Genomic DNA, 17584 nt, shown 5'->3' with positions numbered 1-17584 from the left:
CTCCCGGCTTCCACGCTCAAGGAGGTCCCAGTGTCTGCTGTTCCCTTCTTTATGCTCATGAGTTCTCATCATTTAGCTCCAACGTATAAGTAGGAACACGCGGTATTTTCTGTTCCTATGTCAGTTTGCTAAAAATAATGGCCTCCAGCTCCATCCATGGTCTTGCAAAGACATGATCTTGTTCTTTTTTCTGGCTGCATAGTATTCTATTATATATATATATGTGTGTGTGTGTGTGTGTGTGTGTGTGTATATGTACCACATTTTCTTTAACCACTCTGTTATCACGGGCATTTAGGTTGATTGTATGTCTTTGCTATTGTGAATAGTGCTGGAATGAATATTGCATGTGTGTGCATGTGTCTTTATGGCAAAATGATTTATATTCTTCTAGGTATATACACAGTAATGGCATTGCTAAGTCAAATGAAAATTCTGCTTTTAGCTCTCTGAGGAATTGCCATACAGCTTTCCACAATAGTTGAACGAATTTACACTCCCACCAACAGTGCTCCCTTTCTCGGCAACCTTGCCAGTATCTGTTATTTTTAAGACTTTTTAATCATAGCCATTCTGACTGGTGTGAGATGGTACTTAAACTAAAGAGCTGCTCTGCACAGCAAAAGAAACTATCAACAGAGTAAACAGACAACCTACAGAATGGGAGACAATATTTGCAAACTATGCATCTGACAGAAGTCTAATATCTAGTATCTATAAGAAACTTAACAAATTCATAAGAAAAAAACCACGCCATTAAAAAGTGGGTAATACATGGATACTTTTCTAAAGAAGACATACATGCAGCCAAGACACATATGAAAAAAAGCTCAATATCACTGATCATTAGAGAAACGCAAATCAAAGCCACAATGTTCTTTGCTATTCTTAAGACATCCTTTCCCCCTTCCTGATTTTGTTCCGGTTAAATTCCATTATGCCTCTGAAACAGTTTAAAATCTATCCTCTCTATATTCCCACTACGTTTTAGCATTTTATTTTTGCTTTTTTTTTGCGACTTATTTTACCTAATTTCATCCTTGTTTATCCACACCCCTTCTCTATTAGGTTGGAAGCTCCTTGAGGGTAGGGACAGTGTCTTTATATTCTCCAAAGTGCCTTATATACAAAAGATAAGTGACTGAAATGTTTAGTAGGCAACTTGAAACTACTTAGGTGGAAGGCAAAAGGTTAGACTATCTATCTGAGAATATGTAAAATCATCTCACTGGAAAGAATTAAATGGTCTGAAAGAATGGATGAAATCTTTCTGAGAACAAATAATATGATCACCTTAGAACAATGAAATACATCTAAAAGGGAAGACAGGAAAAGATAGTGAGGGAGCAATTCGAGAAGTAATAATAAAAACAATACAAACATACATTTTGTATGACGCCTTAAAATTTCCCAGCTACCTTCTTGTATAATTATTTAATATAATCATAGAAATTTATAAAGTAGGTGGAGGTACTTTTTTATTGTACAGATGAGAAAAATGGAGCTTGATGCAGTTAAATAGCTTGCCCAAAGTCTCACGGTGACTAGCCAGAGTTAGAAGCCAGTTTGCTGAATTTTAGTAGTACTACTACTAAGACACGGGTTTGCATCACAGAATGGAGGCCAGTGAGTGTTTCAATAGCAATGATAAGATAGCAATAATACCTTGCATTTGTACTGACCTTCATTATAGCTTCATTATGCCCTTTCAACTCCAATTTGTTCTCAGAATGAAGAGTGGGCAAGAATTAAATGCTGCAGAGCAAGGAAAGAGATCAAAAACTCAGAAAAAGGGCCGGGCGTGGTGGCTCAAGCCTGTAATCCCAGCACTTTGGGAGGCCGAGACAGGCGGATCACGAGGTCAGGAGATCGAGACCATCCTGGTTAACACGGTGAAAACCCGTCTCTACTAAAAAATATAAAAAACTAGCCGGGCGAGGTGGCGGGCGCCTGTAGTCCCAGCTACTCGGGAGGCTGAGGCAGGAGAATGGCGTGAACCCGGGAGGCGGAGCTTGCAGTGAGCTGAGATCCGGCCACTGCACTCCAGCCTGGGCGACAGAGCAAGACTCTGTCTCAAAAAACAAACAAACAAACAAACAAAAAACTCAGAAAAAGTTAAGGTTTATGAAGAGTGAAAAAGAGAAAGCAGAGTGTATCGCCCACTCACCTTTGAAATCTGGCTGTGAAAGGAAGGAAAGAAACAGGATGGTAGCTAAAAGAAGTAGGTTCCGGTGAAGGTAACTTTCAAGAAGGAAGAGAATCATGCATGTTTGAGGGCAAGAAGAAAGTAGGTGTGGAAAAAGAAAAGTGAATTTAAGGGGAATAAGAAGAATTTTTACAGGTATACCCTACGATACAGAAGAGAGATGGGGACAAAAAGTGATCATCAGGGATGGAGAAGAACATTTCTGAAGCCTTAAATTTTCTTTGAAAATAGGGGGCAAAAAAGAGTATAGGGATTATGAAAGTAGAAACAGAAAGCAGTGAAAGTTTAAGTATTTAGGAGTAGAAATATTTAGAATAGCTTGGAAGGGGAGGAGTAAAAGGCTGAATGAAACAAAGAGTACAGATAGCTAATATACAGGGAAGCTCCAAAAGAAATTGGATGAAATAATTTGTAGGAAGCCAAATCATCATAGTTTGAAAAGCACTAACAATGATCTGAAGTCTGAAAGTACTATCAGAGAAAGAAGACACTGATTTGATTCAAAATAGAGGGTCTGGCATAGGGGTACAGGAAGAATAAAGAAGTAAGAGAATAGAAATGTCACTGAGACATTTACTGAGTGGCTGTTAAGTTCTCCACATGGGGTAAAAGCCATTTTAAATATTTCGGGAAAACGATGATTCTAGAAAGTAAGGAATGGTTTTTACGTGTCTGGCTACCAATCTTGAATTTTAAACTCTTGTTTTTTTCATTAAATTGTGTTATGTTAACATATATAGGTATTATTTTTAACACACACGAAATATTTTTCAGTTTCTATTTCCAATATCTTAACACTGGCTTTAATCCACATAAACAAAAACTCTTCGGAATCCTGTAACTGTTAAGAGTGAAAAAGTATCCTGAGACCCAAAAGTTTGAGAACCACTAATCTAATTAAAATCCTCACTTTAAAGATGAGAAAAGAGACCAAGTGAGGTAAAATATCTTATCTAACCTTACAAAAATAGGACTAAACCCTAGCCTCTTCACTGTATCACAGTCAAGAGCCCAGTGTCCCCTCCTCAGTCTTGGTACCAATTAGTGAACAAGAGTATATTTCCAAGATAAATTTAAATTCCTTACTGAATAGTTAAATCATTCTTTATTTGAATTCATGTCAACTAAATGAGGCATCTGACTAACAGTATTGCAAGGTGACCCATACTACTCCTGTTACATGAAAGTTGATTATCCAGCTGACACAAAGTTAATTTATGCAAGTATAAAACTCTTTTCCTTGGCATACTCAAGTAACAAAAATTTGCAAATGAAAGTATTACAGATTAATAAATTTTAGATTTAGACATCAAAATCTTTACATTTTTACAGTATTTATTCCTTTTTTTTTTTTTCCCCAAGATGTAGTCTTGCTCTGTCGCCCAGGCTGGAGTGTGGTGGCAGGATCTCAGCACACCGCAATCTCTACCTCCTGGGCTCAAGCGATTCTCCCACCTTAGCCTCCCAAGTAGCTGGGATTACAGGTGCCTGCCACCACGCCAAGCTAATTTTTGTATTTTTAGTAAGACAGAGTTTCATCATGTTGGGAAGGCTGGTCTCAAACTCCTGACCTCAAGTCATCTGCCCTTCTTGGCCTCCCAAAGTGCTGGGATTACAGGTGTGGGCCACTATGTCCGGCCAAAACTTACTCTTAAAAGCCAAGATTTATTGAGTGCTCATTATGTGCTCTCAAAGCACATTACTTGTAATTTTTCTTTTAATATTAGGGAAGGTACCATTTTTAAGCCCATCTTGTATAGATAAAGAAACAGACCCTTAGAGACATAAAGTAACACCAAAGATCATATTTTAGGAACTAAAAATGGTACTGAAACATACGTACATTCCAAAGCATAGTAAGTACAATGCCCGTGCTTCTGTTTTTATGTAATAGTTGAAAATATTACCATTCTTTCATTAGAGAGAAAAAAAAAACACCCCTGCCACAAAAAGGGGCAACCATATAGTCAAATATAATCTTGGGATTCCTCAACTAAAATTCATTGCCTTTGCCTTTTCCAAATCTACAGTACACTTTGTTGGAATCTGAACTATATTCTCTACCTCTTTTTATTTAGCTCCTGGTAAAGCATGTGATTTCTTTTTTTCCTTTTATTTGAGACGGAGTCTCGCTATGTCGCCCAGGCTGGAGTGCAGTGGCGTGACCTCAGCTGACTGCAAGCTCCGCCTCCCGGTTTCACACCATTCTCTTGCCTCAGCCTCGCGAGTAGCTGGGACTACGGGTGCCCGCCACCACGCCTGGCTAATTTTTTGTATATTTACTAGAGATGGGGTTTCACGGTGTTAGCCAGGATGGTCTCAACCTCCTGACCTCGTGATCTGCCCACCTTGGCCTCCCAAAGTGCTGGGATTACAGGTATGAGCCACCACGCCCGGCTGCATGTCATTTCTTTTAGTATTGTTTTTGCTGCCAGTATTTTCTGTAATCTGAAGAAACAATTATTAACTCAGTTAAAGATGATTAGGGTAACTCTTAATATAAAAACTCCATGTAATAGGAAACATAAGAGCATATTTTTAAGGAAACAGAAAAAAGATCTTTATATATACACACACATAAAGCAACTATAGTTAACTGCTTGATTACAAATATTAAAATCAGGTAAAAGAATTTTCAGTTGGAAGAAACTCTAGAAATGATCTAATTATTACATTTTATATATGGATAAATAAACTGGATGCAGAGAGGTAAAGTGAATTACCTTGCTCAATCTAATACAACTAAGACACTGTGGACATTTAACAAGGCAATAAATAATGTGGTACTTCTTTTTTTTTTTTTTTTTTTTGAGATGGAATCTCACTCTGTCGCCAGGCTGGAGTGCAGTGGCACAATCTCAGCTCACTGCAATCTCTGCCTCCCGGGTTCAAGCGATTCTCCTGCCTCAGTCTCCCGAGTCGCTGGGATTACAGGCATGCACCACCACGCCCAGCTAATTTTTGTATTTTTAGTGGAGATGGGGTTTCACCACGTTGGCCAGGTTGATCTCGATCTCCTGACCTTGTGATCCACCCGCCTCGGCCTCCCAAAGTGCTGGGATTACAGGCGTGAGCCACTGCACCTGGCTGGTACCTCTTAAATTAGCCAAGGAAACTTAAACAATAGGTGAAGAGCAACTTTCCCACAGAAATAATGTAAAAAACTTTATTATATCCTTTCTAGAAGATGACTTAAAGTAAACAGTTAACTACTACTCTAAACACTAACAACTCAGCCCAACTGAGGGGAAAAATAATTATGTGAGAGGAGAAGGAGACCAAGAGCTACACTGGGAAACTAGTGGAAAGAGCTAACCCCAATCCTGTCCCAACACTAGTATCTAACATAATGGAAAGCTGTGGTTCTAATGAAGGCTTTTGAGGGCTTCTTGATAACCAAAGTTTCTCAAAGCACTAAAAGGATACTTTTATAACAAGATGCAAGGTCAAACTGTAAGTAGTTAACATATGCAAACTTCACAGAAAGGATAAGCATAACATAATCCCAATACAAAACAAGAGAAACCGCAAGGTGAATACGTGACCATGTACTCTACGATGACATTTACTAGTCTTTAAGTATCCTACTATATCATCTGGCAATGCCTAAGAACACTAACAGTACATTCCCCATGGGGCAGACCTTACAATTCTGAACACTAGCACATATACAATTATCTAAGATCAAAACAGAAAACTCCTAAGGCAAACGGGTAGAGAAAAAGTATCTGGAATGAGAACAGTTTTGAAAAAGTACTAACATTTATAATTAAAAATGTATTCTTTCTAAATAGAAAAGAATAAATATTCCATTTACCAGCAGGCATAATGAATGGGTGCCCAGTGGTCACTGTCTAATTGGTTGACTGAAAATCTTTCACTGAGAAGACGGCTTAGTAATTCTGAATCTCCTTCACAGGCGCTTCGGTGGAGAGGAAAATCATCTACCCACTGTCGTTCCCTAATCATTAAAAAGAAATTTTGAAAAATACAAACAGGACTGTTAAAATTGTTTCAAAAGAAATGTGACACATCTATGAAAGCTCTGTATCACTGAGCAGCTGTAAACTCAGTAGTGACTACAATGCATACAAATTGCATATATAATTTTAAACAATAGTTTAAGTTAGAATGTAAGTTTTTATAAAAGCAATGTGGAGTAAAACTGAAACAGTACTTGTCTTCTGTGACACTGCTCATGCTTCTCTGCCATTTTTCCTGTTTAGGTATTTGGATTTTTGAGTAGTCTGGAGCTCCTAGACCAAAGTATGGATTTATTACCACTTTATCTACCTAGAAAGGGAAAACAATAACAAAAACCCATTAAGAGCTTTGTCCTCTTAATGTTTACATGTTTATATTTTAAATTTATTTATTTATTTATTTATTTATTTACTGAGAATGAGTCTTGCTCTGTTGCCCAGGCTGGAGTTCAGTGCTGCGATCTCAGCTCACTCTGCCTCCCAGGGTCAAGCGATTTTCCTGCCTCAGCCTCTGGAGTAACTAAGACTACAGGGGTACACCACCACATCTAGCTAATTTTTGTATTTTTAGTAGAGATGAGATTTCACCATATTGGCCAGGCTGGTCCCAAACTCCTGACCTCAGGCAATCCGCCTACCTTGGCCTCCCAAAGTGCTGGGATTATAGGTGTGAGCCACTGCACCAGGCCTTCATGTTTATAATTAGTAATATATGTATATATCTCAGGAAAAAAAATTACACTTGAGATAAAACGTCTTTTAAATCAGAGCTAAAATTCATTCAACTCTTACCCGATTTGTATATTGAAGATCTGATCCAAACAAAGGGTTGTAAATACAGGTATCTGCTTTCTCTAGGGCTAACATTTTACTCTTTATTTCTAGTGCACTATAGCCCATATGTAGTGAGTTTTCTGTCTGACCTGATTCAGTAGCATATGCAGGATTTATGACATTAGTTTTTATCCGCTCAAGAGGAGAAGGTCGGAATAAAGCTGGAATAAAGTGAGATTGTGCATGACGTTCATCTAACCACCTGGCAAAATAAAAATAGAGGTAGAAGTAGCCATTCGAAAGTGAAGATCAAAAAGGTAGATTACTATCTAACTCTGATATATGACACTTGTAGATATTACTTTCAGATTTTTATAATTTTAATTCAGTGTTAGTTAAGTACTTTATTATTTTTAAAATTTATTTATATTGCAAATTGATTTTAACAATTAAGAAAACATGCATAATACTGTACATACTTTCGGGGCACATGTGATAATACGTTCATATGATCTATAAAGATCAAGTCAGTATACAAATATTTCATTTATTATTAATAAAAGTTTTCTTAATGGATACAGCAAATAAATTTTTTAAATGTATATGCCATTATAGTAATAAAAACTCCTTTCAAAAAACATAAAAGTACTGTTAAAATTCAAACTACTGAGATGTAGGTGACATTAGCCCTCTTCTTACAGAAAGACAAAGGCATAAGAGGTTGAATGACTTATTCACTGATAAGAGTAACTCAATATTAAATGTATAGTTTCATAACAGGGGAATCTCAATTCTTAAGCCACGGCAGTGTTTGCCATTTCTGAAAAATAAAATTAACATGCTGTACCCAGGCCAGGACAACCTTATCTTGGGGTTTTTCATTTTTATATTAGAATTGAAAAACTTACCATTTTTTAAATACATATATTATTTTCATTATTTTCTTCTCAAAGTGTCTGTATCTATCAGAACTAACTTCTACTATAAACATGTATTTGATTAATTAAAAAATACTTCTAATGGCATTTCTTACTTATCCAAGGCTATTAACATCCTTGCTGTAAGTGTAGCAAAGTGAGTACTGGATTCACTACAGACTCGCATGATATCATGAAAGCAGTAAAAAATTGGGCATCCTGGGGTATATGTATATTTAGTATTATCTGAAAAGGAAAAATGAAGAATTATGTTACCATATAAAAGGTTTACATCTGCATGTTTTCATCTAAAAATATATGTTACAAAATTAACACTTGTTAAGCATAAAATAAATTGTTCTAGATTTGGAATTAGAAGGCCTGGATTCAAGTGATGACTAGCTCTGTGACCTTGTCCACTCAGGTAAATGCAACATTTAGAATTTTGGAGGACTGCAGAAACTGTTTCCTCTTTATCTTCCTCAACAATGTTGTAAAACTCATTAATAAGATTTCCAACGCTACTTAAGATACTGAACTTTTTAACCTAAGTATGCCTGGAAAAATATATCTGGAATGCTGCAGCTGCCTAATAAAATACATGTGAGCACTGTGTAGCAGCAGGTTGATGGGATGTCCACAGTAGGTGATTAATACAGTATATCATCAGTATTACTACTATCTTACATGATGCTAGTGCTCTGTAATTTCCAAGGTTATTTCGTATCTAATACCTCATTGAATTTTCCAGCACCATGAAACAAGTGGAAGCAGGTAGCAATATTGTCCCTATTTTACAAATAAAGAGCTAAAGAGATTTGCCCAAGGTCACAAAATTACAGGGCTGCAAGGTCTGTACTGAAACTCAATGTGTTTATTATGCCAGGGTGTCAAAGGAATAAAATACTACATTTTCACATTAGGTTTCCTTTTTAAAAATATTACTGATACTATTAGGCAGATTATATTAGAACTATTATTGATTCTTGTCCCAAATACAAGATAGGTTCTGATCATAATCTGTTAATTTTCCAGAATACTTCAGGATCAATTTTTATTTTATCTATGGCATATCTTTAGAAAAATCCTTTATTGTAACCTGAGCACTTTAAATTTCAATGATGCCTTCCCTCCTCATTTCTTCATCCTTTTAAAAACTAAAACAAAAACATTACTGTTGAGCCAAGAAGCCTGTATATTATTTTGAAATCAAAATGTCTTTAACATATTTCCCTTCTTCTATTAATTTTAAAATATGTATTTTATAATATTATAGTAGTAACTATGAATGCAAATTCCTAAGTTCCTCAGTAGACCTTTACTTAGCATCTAAAGTATATGAAGATTTGTAAGATATATTTAGACTTTACCTTTGACAACTGATGGAACAATAAATAATGACGCTTCTCTGCCCATCTTCTCTCCATCCAGAGGAAATTTTTTCATTAGTACAACTCGTTTTCCTAATCATTTTTAAAAAGTTAGCAAAACAAAAATAATACACTTTTAAATCTTACAAATTACCTTGAGAATTAGAAAATAGATACTTCAAAAGGCAGCATTAAGAGGAACTGAAATATACTAAGTCAACTTTATTATATGTACTAAAAAAACTGATAAATGCAAAATCATTCTGTGGACAATCCTTGTAGATTTAGGGTCCTAGTCTTGACACCCTAGAAGAGAAGCTTCCTAAGCAAAGCTAGGAAAACTGTTCTGCTAAGAGCTGAGAAGGCAGAACAACAATGTACTCTGCAGGGTCAATAGGCATATACCACCTCACTCAACTAGGATAGAGACAGTAAGAATTTTATTATATTCTGGCATATGTAAGTTTCAAAGTCTTAATGTTTAGTGGCTCTTCATTTAATATTTAACCTCCATCCTCAATTTCAGGTTTTATTAAAATCTGATTGGGCTACAAACTATTGTTCTGAATTGTAACTACCATTCTTAATGTTTTTCCTGAATTGGCAGTAAGTTATTAATGAATAATAACCTACAAGTCTTGTATTCTAAAACCCCTCATCCTCTAGACCTTTGTCATACTTTCAATGCTTCCAATTTCCTCACCCTAAGAAAAAGAACCTCGTTCCTGACCAAGGTAGAAATGCCTAGTAGGCAGGTGGGATGCCTTCTGTGGGCAGGTAAATGATGCAAGACTTCAAATAGATTCATTTATTCACAAAATATCAGAGTCAATATTTGTGATTATTAAGACCTTCTATATTATAGCCCCCAATTATTTCACGAAATGAACACTTGTACAAAATATAAGTGTTAGATACAGAACATTCTAATATACTTCAGAGGCACTATTTCTTTTGCCTGGCTTGAAGTCTTGTCTCTACTTAATCTTTCCTGCCCTGCTGTTTCCCCAAATCCAGTTATGATCTATTATTTAAATGCCTATTTTGCAAATTATATATGTAACTATGAGATCTGTCAGTGGGGCAGGGAAGCACTGACAAGTTAGGAGATGAAAGTTCTAGTCCTAATTCCTCTACCAATGGAAATGCTTATAGGAGGAGACAGCCTATGCCTGCATTCCCATTTTACAGATGTGAAAATCACTACCTATCAACGGGATCAATTTAAGAATTTCATGTATAAGTGTAGTAGTGCTTTGTAAATCACATACAACACAGTACAAAAATATTAAGCCTAACCACTGCTAATAGTCATTTGTGATTTTCATGTGATGTTTACATAAGGAATCATATTACTTCAAAAATATTTTATAGACTTAGAAAAACAAATAGGATACTCAGGATAGAGTATGGCTCATTAATATATTATGCTTTTCTACTTTAATTTCTTGATAAAAGCTCCCTGAAAACATATTAGTACATTTTATGTCTGAGTATACAGGGCAAAATGGTGCTAGATACATTTCTCGGTGACTGTCCACTCATAACTCCTCCTAAGGGAAACTACCCAGCCCTCTGGATCAGGGCAAGTTTTTGTTAACAGTGAGATCTCTTCCATATCCCTCTGGGTAAAAGGACCTAGTGGCAGAGCTTAGTTAATGCATAACAAATTATGACTTGTCTATAATTTATGTCTATAATGATTTGTCAGCTCAAATATGTGATTTAGATAATCAGATTTCTGTCTCGGGGATTTGGTGTCAGGATAGATGCTGATAACTATAACGATCTGGCAATAGTAGAATAAGTTCAGATGAAAATTTATCAGAGAAGTCCAAGACTGAGGTAGATGAGACTGACCAATCTGTGGCATCCAAAGACAGTCTTCACATGCCTTGATTCCCAAAAAAGGATAGCTCCCTCCACCTTTTTAATAAGCTAAGATTGCTTTCTTGATCTTCTTATTATACAGTGAATCTGGTAATTAGAGAAAAGGAATTCTCTTTGTAAGACTCAGAGTATTTATCAGAGATCATATGCAGAAACTTTTTTTTATTTTTTTGAGATGGAGTCTCACTCTGTTGCCCAGGCTAGAGTGCAGTGGCACAATCTTGGCTCACTGTAACCTCCATCTCCCGTATTGAAGCAATTCTTCTGCCTCAGCCTCCTGAGTAGCTGGGACTACAAGGCATGCACTACCACACTGGGCTAATTTTTGTATTTTTGGTACAGATGGGGTTTAACCATATTGGCCAGGCTGGTCTCGAACTCCTGACCTCGTGAAACACCCACCTCAGCCTCCCAAAGTGCTGGGATTACAGATGTGAGCCACTGCGCCTGGCCACAGGAACTACTTATAATCCTGAGTTAAAATCCTTACAGTCCCAACCCACAAAAACTCTTCAGGCTCTATTAGGGGAAGTAACCTATCAGGGAGCTAAAATACAGTGAATGGTACCTCCAAAAGTTAAGAAACACAGGCTTTTAGCTCAGTTATGTATCTCTAGAAAACAAATATCCAAAATAACTAATAAGTCAAACCACAGGATTTGGCTGTATCTCTGCAACAAAAATAATCTCTTTACTGAAACAGATGAATCAGACAACTAATCCCTATAAAAATGTACACTGAATAAGCTTTGAAAAACCAAAAAAGTAGGCATAGAGAGGTATGCTTTACTTCATTAACAACTGTTTTCTACTGCTGCTTGACTGAATTGGCTTTACTTTTTAAATTGTAGTAACTGAATCCTCGATGTAGTTTGTAGTTTCTGTAACATTTGACTGCTATCTGTTTCTATAGCCTGAGAAAATGGATCATTACTTTCTAATCATGTTCAAAGGCTATTATGTAATATTTTAAAGGGGGCCTCAATCTTTCAGGGTTAATACTTCCACAATTCAGTCTGACTTTCTGAAAAGGGTCTTCTTTCTATGACCAAATAGGAAGAAAACCTCTGCTACCTGGTAATTTACAGGACTTTTCCTAATCCACGAATATTAACTTTTACTTAGTTTTGGAGAGATGAGTATAGTTTCCTCTGTCATTAAGTAGAGAAATAGGAATAGTAGTTAAAAGATACTTACCTAGGGAACTATACTTCACACCAACATTGTGAATTCTTTAAATACTTTTCAACTTTTAAAAAATTTGTCAAGTTACATCTTGAAGGGGCTGGGGTGTACCTTAAAAAACACTTAAGTTTTTTTTTGCAAGTTTGTTAAATGTAAAGGAATATAAAAAGAAATTGGTTTAATATGTGTATATTTTTAAAAGAATCTATCTCCACAAGTATTTTAAACAATGTATTTTTTAAAAAAGAAGTTTCCTACCTCTGATACCTTGGTTTGCAGGAGAAATTGGTTTAGTGGTTTCTACTACATAATCCAAAATGCCTTGTGTTATTTCACTGTTGCCTTGAAGTTTCGTTTCCAATAAAACTTTCTTTCTCTTTTTTTTCTGTCCTTCAATGGGAACCTCATGCAACAAAATCTTAGATGAGAAAAACAACATTAAGAGAAAGCTTAAAATAAAGTCTACTTGCCCTAGAAAACTACAATAAGCTAGTAGTCTTTCTCAACTCTAGCTGCATATTAGAATAATTTGGGAAGCTTTAAAACAATAGCAATGCCCAGCCCCATCCCACACGGATGGGAATGTCTGGGGTCTGGTTCTTACAGTTTTAAAAGTTCCCCAGGTGATTCTACAGTGCAGCCAGGAGTGAGAAATGGTAAGCTACAGCACTGCTGAAGCAGTAGCCTACTGAGAAACCCCACAGTACCCTTTAACAGGTTTCAGACAACGTTAAAAAATCAGTTTAAAGGAAATGCTAGATAAATTAGGTTAAATTATAAGTATTTCATATTGCTTGAAATCCGTTTCATAAAAAAGGTAACAATTCAGTTATATACATGTATATGTATGTACATATAGTCTTAATTACATGTTTACTACTAATAACCTACGTGTCAATAAACAGCAAATGGTCAAAAGGCACGCAGCAGAAAAAAGACAAAATAATGGGCAGAGACCTAAAATAATTGGCTTGTTAATACGAATTTACAAGATATAATAAGGCTTTATATATGAATGATAATACAGAATGACATTCAATGGTAGAAATAAATTATTATGAAATGTTCTTACTTCATATGACTTAGCTCTGTATTCCCGAGAATTGAGACTGGCAGTATTCTTTGGACGAATAACAGCAACATATGCATCTTCTATGTTTTCCGGATTTCCCATTGCTTTATAAAACAAATAAAAAATCCCTTGAAAGATTAAATGACACATTTGATGGCAACAACAAAAAAAAGTAACACATCTTAAATTGAAAAATTTTATTTCCACATAATCATGTTGAAAAAATTTTTTAAAAAATAAAATGTTCTCTATCCTAGAATATATAGTGCCTAAAAGGCAAGCCAGGAATGACTTTGACTGCATCTTTACTGTTCAACTACTCAAAACCTTAGCTGATAATTTAAGATTTCCTTTGTATTTTTTTCCTTTTAAAATAGGGTTATACATTTTCATAGGTGTTAACTGCATAGTAAGAATCTGCCTTTGGGGCCAAAAAAAAGTGATTATGATTATAAAATATCTTGTAAATAATGACTTGAAATAGTGATTCAGAATAATATACACTTTTTCCATAAATTACAAAAGTGAATGTTAGTTATACTGTTAACAGTTTGGAAGTTGGAAATGGTAGATGTTTTATATCCATTGACATTTATTCCAGAACTTTTAGCAAGGAGAACTTTGATATTAGACATTTAGATGAGCTAAAGTATAGTATATAATTTTCTTTCGAGTTGCTTATCACAGAACCAAAACTATTTGGTCCGTTAATAAAAGCCTTATGACGGTGATTTAAGAATCTTCCATTTCCCTTATCGAATTCCTTGATAATCCAATTTTTTTTTTTTTTTTTTAAACAGAGTCTTGCTCTTTTGCTGAGGCTACAGTGCAGTGCACAATCTTGCCTCACTGCAACCCTCGCCTCTTGGGTTCAGGTGATTTTCCTGGCTCAGCCTCCTGAGTAGCTGGAATTAATAGGCGTGTGCCAGCATGTTCGGTTAACTTTTGTATTTTTTAGTAGAGATGGAGTTTCACCATGTTGGCCAGGCTGGTCTCAAACTCCTGACCTCAGGTGATCCGCCTGCCTCAGCCTCCCACAGTGCTGGGATTACAGGCGTGAGCCACCACACCTGTCAATAATCCAAATTTTTTATTCCAAATATATTCACTGTGTGTGTGTGTATATGTGTGCGGGTGTATGTGTGTGTACATGTATATACTTTGTCCCCCTAAATCTTAAGACTCCATTGCGCAATTTTCAACAAGTGACTGAATTTCAACTACAATCTTGGTTGTATAATAGTTATCTTCATTGAGTAAATTTCTTTAATGGCTACGCTAAAGTGCATCTTTCTGTACTGATTATTTTCTCTCTCTCTCTCTTTTTTTTTTTAAAAGCTTCTCGCCATTTATTTGTCAGCAAATTTCTAAAAGAACATTAAAGAAAGAGCTTCTTTCCCGGCTATGTTGAGATGAACTTCTTCAGTTTTTAAAAAACCACTAGGCATTAAAATTATCTGTTCATATTTAATGAGTTCCCTACTGCTGCAACTCTCAAGATAGACCATTTTGAAGAAAGGGTTTTGAATGTTATTTGAGAGGAGATAGAGTAATTATCCTGTTTTTTCCACTGCAGCTGAAAATACCACTCTGTAACTTTTAATTCACTTCCCTAAATAACAATTAAAAAGTGCCTTATGATTGTAAAATTACCTTAAGAAGAAGTTCTGTTAAAATACAGTAGCTTTTGGCATTTTTCACAAACTTTAGCCTAAGATTAAAACAACCATTAAAATTATTGTACGAAAATTTTACATAAAATAATTTAAGTAATTTTCAAATTTATCTTAGATTCTAAAACTTTCCATTGATTTAGATCCAAAAAAACCCTATGGATCTTTCACTAGAAAAAATACAGTAAAACATTAGGATAGAGACATTTCATTGTGTGAAAAGTTTTGAGGACATTTCATTCTTTATCATTATATACTTCATGAAATTTTTTTCAGTCCAATTTTTTTCATCAGATCATTCTTAAAACCCACCTCATGCACCAGACCTTCCTACATCATGTGAAAAGGATGAGGCCTTTTTCTTCTCAGAATTTCTATTTAGCAATTACTTTTCACCACAGATTAACAATGACTTGGAGATAATAAACCTTTACAAATTATGAGACAGACGCATTGAAGACTGCAAGCCCCAAAAAGAAAGACATTGTATTGTGATATAGGGCACAATTACAGAAACCATTTTTTCTATTAAGGACCTAAAAGAGAAATCAAGTAATTCTTAGTTTTCTAAACACAATTTAAAGCAAATCAATTCCTATCTTGGTGAACTCATGTTAAGAAAACATTTACTAGAAAAGTACTTTGTCAATACTCATCACTTCTCTAGAATATTTACTTAATACTGCACAGAACCCTGAACTTTTAAAAGGTAAACAAATGTGATTTTAAAAAGACATAACTATGAAAGTAACAGTATCTGGTTTTCTTAAACCAAACACTTTTTTTTTACCATATCCCCAAAATATTCTTAAAATTCATTTTCAAGAACTATTCGTACTTGACTACTAAAAATCTACATTCTTCCAGTGACATGAAAGAAGGAAACAAAGGCTTAAGTCAGGAAAATAACAAAAGTAACTAACATAGGAAGGTAAAACTGCTAAGGGAGAAACACATACAAATTGATAGAGACGGAGTTTCTAGAAAATGAGTAGCTTGAACTAAAATACGAGAAAGGTATAACTAGAGTTTGCAATATGTTTAGACTGAGTCTGAGAAGAGGGTTCAAGTGAATAAGTACAGGAAACGTGGCATTTTGTTATATGGCTCACTCTATTCTGGAAAATGTTAGGCACAAATGATAATATGCTGCCTAAGTAATAAGACCGTATAAACTAGTGGAAGTGGTCCTTAATTGGGGAGTGGCACCTACCTGGGATCACTGGAAAATATTGAGGGCATTTCTGGTTGTCACTATGACTGATGAGGGGAGATGTACAACTGCCATTTAGTGTCCATGGTACAGGTTTGCTAATATCCTCTTAGTATGCTAGACAGCGTTTGCAAACAGAAACTGTAAAGGCACATAAGCACTCCAGAAGAGTAAGAAAATAATGAGGCTGAGCTCTTGGGTTAGACCAGCGAGATGAAATACTTCTGGTGAGGCTAAAAACAACATGTAGAAAAAGCGATGAAAGCCAAAAACCTTAAAAGGTGGAGAAAGGTGTAGAGGCGAGAAATGAGTTAGAGGGGGAGAAGTGAGTTAGAATGACAAGCTGTGAATCCCTGTCCCTGCAATGACAAAAATACGTAATCACTCTGCCTGGGAGGTTTCTTCCTGCGCCACCACCCATCAACGTCCACTACCGGGGAAAAATGTAAGCCTCTTTGTTCAAAGAGTTTCCACCCAAAAAGTGGCTTTGGTTTCTCGGTAACTACGTGTGAAAAATAAACTCCTTGCCTGGGGCAACTAGATGTGGAGATAGTTCAGTCTCCCACCTCTGTTTTCCCTCGCTGGAGTCGAACTTGCTCCTCCTGTTTCCCGAAGGACACCGAGAGGTCCCACCCGTATGGCCTGCCGCGAGTGCCTCTCCGGCCGCTACATTCAACTAAATGGGTGGGACAGTCACCTGGCGAGGGGGCACAGGGACCGTCACCGCTTTCTCATTCCTCCTTCCCTCCTCCCAGGCACAGCAGCCCGGCCCAGCTTCCTGTGACAGAAAAACCCTCAGTCGCCAAAAGAAAGCCGTCCTGAGGGTTCCCGCGCGCTCCCCACCCGGCACCCCAAAAGCTGAGGTCTCTGGAATCGGAGACCCTCTTGCCCACCTGCTCTTTACCGTCCTTCCCTCTCCTCGCACCTCAGCACCATTCACCCTTCACCCTCTCCCAAAACTATGGGGTCCCAGGTCTTCAAAGGCCTTAGCTTTCCACCCAGCCGCTACCGTAGCTACGAAATCGCTTCCGGGTTCACACCCTTTACAGCCTCGCGGTTGGCGGTGGAAGAGCTTCCGGGTCGGCCGCCGGGCTGCTGCCGTTCCTGCTGCTTTTCTCTGGACCTGCAGTCTCTCTGGGGCTGGTGGCAGGCGACTAGGAGACTAGGGTGGTGGCGGCGGGGGTGCCAGCGGCTGAGTAGGAGCCGGAGGCGGGGGAGGGGAAGAGGGCGGCCGGGGCTGCGCGCGCGCAAGGCTGGAACATGAGCCGGACTTGACCGCGAGGCGGAGGCAAGAGCCACCG

General features: G+C 36.9%; 1 protein-coding gene across 6 annotated transcripts in view; it reads right to left on the bottom strand.

Moving 5' to 3' along the window:
• KRIT1 (KRIT1, ankyrin repeat containing) overlaps positions 1-17500 on the bottom strand; it is a 49272-nt gene extending 31772 nt beyond the window's left edge. Inside the window, exons 1-11 of one of the 6 annotated variants that reach the window (XM_011989662.1) lie at positions 17293-17500; positions 16812-16980; positions 16284-16556; positions 15383-15530; positions 13398-13501; positions 12584-12743; positions 9251-9343; positions 7997-8126; positions 6982-7225; positions 6384-6499; positions 6024-6167 (exon numbers count right to left, since the gene is read on the bottom strand). In XM_011989662.1, coding sequence (XP_011845052.1) covers positions 6024-6167; positions 6384-6499; positions 6982-7225; positions 7997-8126; positions 9251-9343; positions 12584-12743; positions 13398-13499 — 989 coding nt within the window. In that variant the 5' untranslated portion in view covers positions 13500-13501; positions 15383-15530; positions 16284-16556; positions 16812-16980; positions 17293-17500. Of the gene's footprint in view, positions 1-6023; positions 6168-6383; positions 6500-6981; positions 7226-7996; positions 8127-9250; positions 9344-12583; positions 12744-13397; positions 13502-15382; positions 15531-16283; positions 16557-16811 lie in introns of all 6 variants that reach the window. The other 5 variants (XM_011989655.1, XM_011989639.1, XM_011989647.1 and 2 more) reach the window with 5 other exon arrangements.
• Positions 17501-17584: the final 84 nt, after the last annotated feature.

The sequence above is a fragment of the Mandrillus leucophaeus genome, unplaced genomic scaffold, assembly GCF_000951045.1.
Source record: "Mandrillus leucophaeus isolate KB7577 unplaced genomic scaffold, Mleu.le_1.0 Scaffold1098, whole genome shotgun sequence".
Classification (NCBI taxonomy): domain Eukaryota; kingdom Metazoa; phylum Chordata; class Mammalia; order Primates; family Cercopithecidae; genus Mandrillus; species Mandrillus leucophaeus.
The sequence above is the reverse complement of the archived record's forward strand: the minus strand, read 5'-3'. Positions and strand labels throughout refer to the sequence as shown.